The sequence below is a fragment of the Lampris incognitus genome, chromosome 1 (assembly GCF_029633865.1).
Source record: "Lampris incognitus isolate fLamInc1 chromosome 1, fLamInc1.hap2, whole genome shotgun sequence".
Lineage (NCBI taxonomy): Eukaryota > Metazoa > Chordata > Actinopteri > Lampriformes > Lampridae > Lampris > Lampris incognitus.
In genome coordinates this window covers 123,748,962-123,757,488 of record NC_079211.1, presented here as the reverse complement: position 1 = coordinate 123,757,488, position 8,527 = coordinate 123,748,962, and the positions used below count along the sequence as shown (strand labels likewise).

The following is an 8,527-nucleotide window of genomic DNA, read 5'->3' as shown; positions in this document are numbered from 1 at the left end:
AAAAATATTTAGCAAACTTGATGCAAAAGTTGGATATTGGTCAATACACCTAGAGGGAGAGTCGCAACTGCTAACCACATTCCGAACTCCATTTGGTAGATACTGCTGGAAACGTTTGCCATTTGGTCTCAGTGTCTCTCAAGATCTCTTCCAGGCAAAGATGGACCAAATCCTGGAGGGGCTCGACGGTGTCGTCAGCATAGCCGATGATATCGCAGTCTACGGAGCAAGCGAAGAGGAGCATGACAGGAACCTGACCAACCTGATATAGAGAGCAGCCAAGACAGGTATTGTGTTCAACAGTGACAAGTGCACAATCAAACAGACAAGCATCTCATTCTTTGGCAACCTGTACACAGACAAAGGTATCAAACCTGACCCAGCCAAAATCAGGGACATCCAGAAAATGCCGACACCCCAGAACAAAGATGAACTGAGCAGATTCTTGGGGATGCTGACCTACCTGTCACCCTACATCCCAAAGTTCGCAGACAAAGCACACACACTGAGGGTGCTGCTGAAAAGTGACGTGCCTTGGACATGGGACACTGACCACCAAAAGAGCTTTGAGGACCTGAAATCAGTTATCAACGAACATGACTGCCTGAAGTACTATGATCCAAGCACACCTCTGACACTTGAGGTCGATGCATCACAGAAAGGACTGGGCGTGGCATTAGTGCAGAACAAAAGACCCATAGCTTTTGGCTCAAAGACACTGGACGACTGCCAATCCAGGTACAGCAACATAGAGCGAGAAATGCTGGCCATAGTCTATGGAATGCAGCGATACCATACCTACCTGTATGGGAAGACATTCATTGTAGTTACAGACCACAAGCCCCTCGTTACCATATGCACAAAGCCACTGCATGCCGCCCCGCCACGGCTTCAGCAAATGTTGATAAAAACACAAGGATACAACTACGAGGTCACGTATCGACCAGGAAACCAGATGGTCCTGGCAGACACACTCAGCCGACTACCCAACCCTGAGAACAACAGCAACATCGAGCTGGACGAGCGCATTGACGGAACAGAGGCAGAAGTCGATGATCCAGAGATGCTCACTGTTGCAATGATAAACTTCTCTCCCGAGAAACAGGACGCACTCAGCACGGAAACCACCAGCGACCCCAGACTCAATGCACTGAAAGAGCTGATCCACCAGGGATGGCCAGACAACATCAAAGCTCTACCAAGACAACTACGTGAGTACTGGTCATTCAGAGATGAGCTCGCAGTTGAAGCAGGAGTCATATTCAAAGGCAAACAGGTGCTCATCCCAGACTCCATGACTGATTCTATACTCGAACAGCTGCATGTAGGACACCAGGGCATCGAAAAGACACGGCGACTGGCGAGAGAAAGTGTCTACTGGATCAGAATGAACGATGACATCGAAAGAGTCTGCAGGTCATGTAGCGTATGCGTGGAACATCAGGATGCAAATCCAAAGCAACCTCTCAACCCACACAACACACCGTCAAAACCATGGCAATCCCTAGTTTCTGATCTATTCGAGATCGATGGACATCAGTATTTACTGATTGTGGACAGATATTCTTAGTTTCCTCTAGTGGACGAAATGCCCATGCCTGTGTCCAGCCGGGCAGTTGCACAAAAAATGGAAATGTACATGTCTCTTTTTGGAAGGCCTGACGAGATACTTACAGATAATGGACCCCAGTACACAGGGAAAGCGTTCCAGAAATTCACGGCTGACTGGGGAATCAGGCACGTGACAAGCTCACCCCACTATCCAAAAAGCAATGGATTCATTGAGAGGCATGTGCGACACATCAAATCCATTGTGAAGAAAACCATGAGACAAGGAGGTAACATACAAGTGGCCTTACTACAGGTCAGAGCAACACCCATCGACAGTAAACTACCATCACCAGCAGAACTGATCTTCGGAAGGCCAGTCACCACCCTGCTGCCGAGTCGAGGGGACCCAGGCAAGGAGGAAAACCGACTCCACCTGGAGCAGAGAACAGCAAACATGAAGGAACATCATGACCGCAGCAGCGGCAGAGAACTACCTCCACTCGGTCCCGGACAGCACGTATCTGTCCTAAACAAGGAAAAAGGGACTTGGTATCCAGCCACCGTCGTACAAAAGTGCGATGAGCCAAGGAGCTACATTGTACAAACATCAAATGGGAACAAACTCAGACGTGGCAGGAGCCACCTGCGGGAAATTCACCACCCCCATGCACTGAGGAGCGCAAGAACCTGCTTCACAGAACCTCAACAGGACACTCATGCAGCTGGAACCTCTTCCAGCCAAACCTGTGAAACACACAAGACAGTACGCACAAGATATGGAAGAGCTGTTTCCAAACCAGCTCACTACAAGGACTATGAGTAGAGACAATCACACACAAAAGGAGGGCTCTGAATATGTTTATTGTTTTTTGAGATGGACAATTCTGAGTGTGTTGTCTAAAAAAAAAAGAAAAAAAGAGAGAAGGCAACCTCTGTGTCATGACTGTGCAATGCTGATCAATGATTGTACCACATTGGAATTGTGTGATATGTTGGTTTATATAACCGAATGTTCTAGAGTATTTTGATACTGTAAAAATTGAAAACTAAACAGGGGGGATGTAGTGATATAATGCTATATATATCCACTGGAACTACACTAGGTGTTATGTACTACCCGGACTGTTATTATGGTTACACCACTACCATGTATGGTTATTACGTCTGCCTACTGAGCCACGATTAAACCTGAGTCCTATAACCCGGTGTGGTCATTGATCCTCGACCAATACTACCCCAAGTATTACTTCACTGTTATTGCATACATTGACAAGTGGTTTGATTTCTCATCAGAAAATGCAATGATGAAACTGAAACCGGACAGCCTACATGAAGAGCTCTCCTTCACTGACCTGAAGCAGGTGGTGGCTGCCCTCAAAATGACAGAGACAGTCAGTACGGATCAACTCTATGAAGAGTTTTGTGCTAGCATGGAGGAAATACAGAAAGCCAGACAGGATACCACAAAATTCACCGATGAGAAGTGGGTGACAGTTTTCCAAAACATATGGGAAGCCAACTTGATCAACATGTTCAGGATTGTCTCATTTGTCCTCAGTTTGCCAGGCTCAAATACCTTTGTAGAGAGGATTTTCTCTCTGATGACCATTAAATGGTCAGACTCAAGAAACAGATGCAGCACAGAGCTGATCAAAAATGAACTTCAAATATCTGTGAACTGTGACTTGTCATGTAAGGACTTTTCCCTGGCTGCACAAAAAGACAAAAGATTGCTTCAATCGGTCAAGAGTAGCAAAAAATATCCATGGAAAAAGTAGACTCGGTGAGCACAGGCATGCCCCTCTTTTCTTCTTTTGCATTTAAATGATTTTTGTTGTTGTTGTGAGGGTCCAAGTTGTGATTTCCAACTTAGTGAATAAGAATATGAAGCATTCATTCCCCACCACTGTTAGTGTACACAGAGGGTGCACCTTCTGTGAGTCTCTGCTGCTTGATTCCTCTGCAAAACTACAGCATACAGAAGCTATTGTTACTTATAGTTTGTCACTTGTAGGATTAACAAGAAGGGGATAACATTTTCTAACTTACACTGCAAGAGACACAAGTGTTTTGACTTGGACTAATAGTAAAGGTAATAGGTAATGGTTCAAATAAAGGATTGTGTTAAAGGTCTACTACTACTACTAAGCCCACTGAGGCAAATTTGTAATTTGTGATATTGGGCTATACAAATAAAATTGATTTGATTTGATTTGATTTACTACTACTTTCAGCTGCTCCCGTTAGGGGTCGCCACAGCGGATCATCCGTTTCCATTTCTTTCTGTCTTCTGCGTCTTCCTCTGTCACACCAGCCACCTGCATGTCTTCCCTCACCACATCCATAAATCTCCTCTTTGGCCTTCCTCTTTTCCTCTTTCCTGGCAGCTCCATATTCAGTATCCTTCTCCCAATATACCCAGCATCTCTCCTCTACACATGTCCAAGCCATCTCAATCTTGCCTCTCTTGCTTTGTCTCCAAACCGTCCAATTGAGCGGTCCCTCTAATATAATCGTTCCTAATCCTGTCCTTCTTCGTTACTCCCAGTGAAAATCTTAGCAACTTCAACTCTGCCACGTCCAACTCCACCTCCTGTCTTTTTGTCAGTGCCACTGTCTCCAAACCATATAACATAGCTGGTCTCACAACCATCTTGTAAACCTTCCCTTTAACTCTTGCTGGCACCCTTCTGTCGCAAATCACTCCTGACACTCTTCTCCACCCACTCCACCCTGCCTGCACTCTCTTCTTCACCTCTCTACTGCACTCCCCGCTACTTTGGACAGTTGACCCCAAGTATTTAAACTCATATGCCTTCGTCACCTCCACTCCTTGCATCCTAACCATTCCACTGTCCTCCCTCTCATTCACGTATAGGTATTCCATCTTGCTCCTACTGACTTTCATTCTTCTTCTCTCCAGTGCATACCTCTGTTATGTACGGATGAGGCTATTCTACCAGTGACCACTAGGTGGCACCTGTATTCTATATTGCTGTTGTCTGGGTTGTAACCAACAGAAGAAGAGTTCCAAGTAAAGCATGGAAATGAACAGCCGTGTGTGCGTTGTGGTCCCTGTATCGTGTGTGAAATTGTTTACACCATAGTGTTATTAGCCAGCCACATAATATAAATTGGCGACGAGATGTGGAGTAGAAACTTTTAAGCACCAAATAGCCGTGAAAAGGGAAGTTTTCTACTTGTTTGGACGAAGTCATCCACGCAGTTTTAGCTAATGCTAGCATGGCGCTAGCCAACTGACTAAACTTGCTAGCTGATGAGGAGCAGTGGCGGCGGAGAAGAAAGGGAAAAGGAACCAGAAGGACGCATCATGGCGGGAATTATTGGCGGTATGAAACCATTTGAGGAATCCGGTGACCAAAGGGCAACGTATATTGAGCGTTTTCAGAATTATATCCTGGCTAATGAGATCAGGGATGCTAAGAAGGTGCCGGTTCTATTGAGTGTGATAGGGCCAAAGACCTACGGATTATTGCGCAGTCTGATTGCTCCAGATAAGCCTGGGGAGAAGACGTATGGTGACATTGTAAAGGTGTTGAAAGGACATTTCGCCCCCAAACCGATAGTGATAGCAGAGAGATTCCGTTTCCACAAGAGGAATCAGGAGGACGGTGAGTCGATGGCTCAGTATGTTGCTGTGCTTAAAGGACTTTCCGAGCATTGTGAGTTTGGTGGCTACTTAGGGGATGCACTACGGGACAGGTTTGTTTGTGGACTGAAAAGTGAAACGGTTCAGAAGCGCCTGTTGACCGAGGACAATTTGACCTTTCAGAAAGCGGTCACTTATGCAGTTTCAGCAGAAACAGTGGCGCGTGACGCACAACAGTTGAGCGGCTCGTTAAAGGTAAATGCCGTTCTCTCTCAAACATCCCATGCCAAATGCAGGCGGTGTGGAAAGACAAATCATAGTGATGATAACTGTTGGTATAAAGATAGAGACTGCCATCAATGCGGCAGGAAAGGCCACATTGGTCGCATGTGTACAAGTAAACCCAAGAATGACTATGGCAGAGAGAGGAAATACAGAGAAGGGAAACCGGAGTTTAAAGGCAAAAGCAACACATCCAAAAACAGTGGGAGAGACAAGAAGAAGAAAGTGCATTGTGTGGAGGCCAGTGACAATGAAAGTACAAGTGAAGGGACTAAATCTGACAATGATAACAAATTGCCATGTTATGCACTGTTTCGTAAGGGTAAATATTCACGTATATCTGTGTTACCTGAAATAAATGGTAAGAAAATTGAAATGGAATTAGACGCAGGGGCTGCTGTATCTTTAATTTCATGGGAACAGTATAAAAGTACAATGAAAAAGGTGCCATTGCACCTGTATACGTATACAGGTGAACCTTTGTTCCCAGAAGGGGTTATTAATGTGAAAGTAAACCTGAATAAGCAAACAGCTGAGTTACCATTGTATGTTGTAAAAGTGAATGCAGCTCCACTATTTGGTAGAGAGTGGCTGAGAGCTATTAAGCTTAACTGGAAAGACTTAAAAACTGTATGGTGTACAACTTGAAAAGAAATACAGTTTAGATGCTGTACTAAAGCGGCATTCTGCTGTGTTCTCGAATGGGTTGGGTTCAATGAAAGACATTAAGTCGAGAGTGACTCTTAAACCTGATAGCATACCCAAATTCTGCCCACCACGTAATGTGCCCTATGCTCTGAGATCCAAAGTAGAGGCTGAACTGACCCGCCTCACTGACCTTGGCGTGATCTCACCAGTGGAGCATAGTGACTGGGCCACACCCGTAGTTCCTGTCAACAAGAAGGATGGCACGGTGAGACTTTGTGGTGATTTCAAAGTAACCCTCAACCAAGCACTCTGTGTGGACAAGTATCCTATTCCACGCATTGAGGATCTCTTTGCATCGCTAGCTGGAGGTCAACGCTTCAGTAAACTGGACTTTTCAAACGCATACCTACAGATGGAAGTAGTGGAGGAGTCGAGGAAGCTACTGACTATTTCCACACAAAAAGGACTTTTCTGCTACAACCGCTTGCCCTTCGGTATTGCGTCGGCACCAGCGTTGTTCCAGAAGGCTATGGATCAAGTGCTCGTTGGATTGCCATTCACGCACTGTTATCTCGATGACATTCTGGTTAGTGGGCCAGATGAAGAGATCCACCTGAAAGCCCTGGACGACGTTCTCACGAGACTGGAGGAGTATGGTCTCCATGTCAAAAAGGATAAGTGCATGTTTTTCCAGGAGTCAGTAGAGTATCTAGGTCATATCATCGATGCTGCCGGGCTCCACAAGTCGCCAGAGAAGGAACGCGCTGTTGTGGAGGCACCGGCACCCACCAACGTTAGCCAACTACGCTCGCTCCTCGGAATGATAAACTACTATGGACGTTTCATCCCGGACCTGGCAACCATCCTGCAACCACTGAACGCACTGCTGCACAAAGGGAAGAAATGGCAGTGGACTACAGCTTGTGAGGCAGCGTTCCGAAAAGTGAAAGAGCTCATGGTATCTCAGAAGGTGCTAACCCACTACAACCCTGAGCTGTCCCTCCGTCTAGCCTGTGACGCTTCACCCTATGGGGTAGGGGCTGTACTCTCTCACGTCATGCCTGATGGTGTAGAGAAACCTATCGCTTATGCGTCAAGAACACTCAGCAAAGCAGAGCAGAACTACGCCCAGATTGAGCGAGAGGCGCTGGGGATAGTCTTTGGCATACGTAAGTTTCACCAGTATCTCTATGGTAACAAGTTCACTCTTCTCACAGACCATCGCCCGCTGACCTCCATTCTCAGTCCAGTGAGGAGTACGCTGTCGATGGCTGCAGCCCGCATGCAGCACTGGGCGCTCCTCTTGTCAGCGCATGATTACACTATAGAGTATCGTAAGGCTTCACAACATACTAATGCAGATGGACTGTCAAGGTTGCCACTTCCGGACACTCACGATGACAAGATAGACACCGTAGGTGTGTTTTACATGTCACAGTTAGACACACTACCAATCAGTACCACTGATATCCGAAACAACACTAGATCTGACCCTACACTGTCTCGCGTACTAGAGATGGTCACTACTGGACATTTTCCAAACACGAAAAACACAGATACTGAACTGTCTGTTTTCCTGACTCGTCAAAATGACCTCACAATCCAACAGGGATGCCTCATGTGGGGCACACGAGTGGTAGGGGCACACGAGTGGTAGTGCCACCCAAGCTACGGCCCCGGGTGCTCAACAAGCTACATACAGCACACCCAGGGGTAGTGAGGATGAAAAGCTTGGCACAGTCGTATGTCTGGTGGCCAGGTATTGACTCTCAGATCGAGCTCCAGGCCAATTCCTGCCACTCATGCCAGCGTAGTCAGAGAGAACCGAGTCTTGCCCCTCTACATCCATGGATGTGGCCTTCCAGTCCTTGGGAAAGGATTCACGTGGACTTTGCTGGTCCATTTGAAGGACACATGTATCTTGTGGTAGTAGATGCTCATTCTAAATGGCCCGAGGTGCAAATCATGGATAGCACCACAGCAAGCAAGACCATCACAGTACTGAGGGGCCTTTTCAGTCGCCACGGCCTTCCTCACATTCTCGTAAGCGACAATGGACCCCAGTTCTGTTCTGAGGAATTCGCCACATTCCTGAAAGCCAGTGGAGTCAAGCACATTCGCTCAGCGCCATATCACCCTGCTACGAACGGCCTGGCCGAGCGCTTTGTACAGACTTTCAAACACGCCCTCAAATCCTCCAGGGGCACCGCACCAGTGCAACAGCGGCTCGACACATTCCTGTTGACGTATCGCAACACCCCGCACGCCACGACAAAGGAACCGCCGGCTATGCTGTTCACAAGGCGCATGCTACGCACGCGACTGGACTTTCTCAAACCCAGTGTGGCTGGGGTTGTTCATCGCTCTCAAGACTCACAGCAGCAACGCCGTCAACAACACTCCAAGGCCAGACACTTTGCAGTCGGTGAGTCTGTC

The 8,527-nt window shown here is 47.0% G+C and overlaps 1 protein-coding gene across 1 annotated transcript; it reads left to right on the top strand.

Annotated features, from left to right (window-relative positions):
- Positions 1-4,882: 4,882 nt before the first annotated feature.
- On the top strand, positions 4,883-8,266 carry LOC130112129 (uncharacterized protein K02A2.6-like; the record flags this gene model as incomplete). The annotated part of the gene is made up of 3 exons (XM_056279424.1): positions 4,883-4,999; positions 6,210-7,505; positions 7,745-8,266. Coding segments are annotated over exons 1-3 (1,935 nt in total), but the record flags the coding sequence as incomplete, so codon positions are not given.
- Positions 8,267-8,527: the final 261 nt, after the last annotated feature.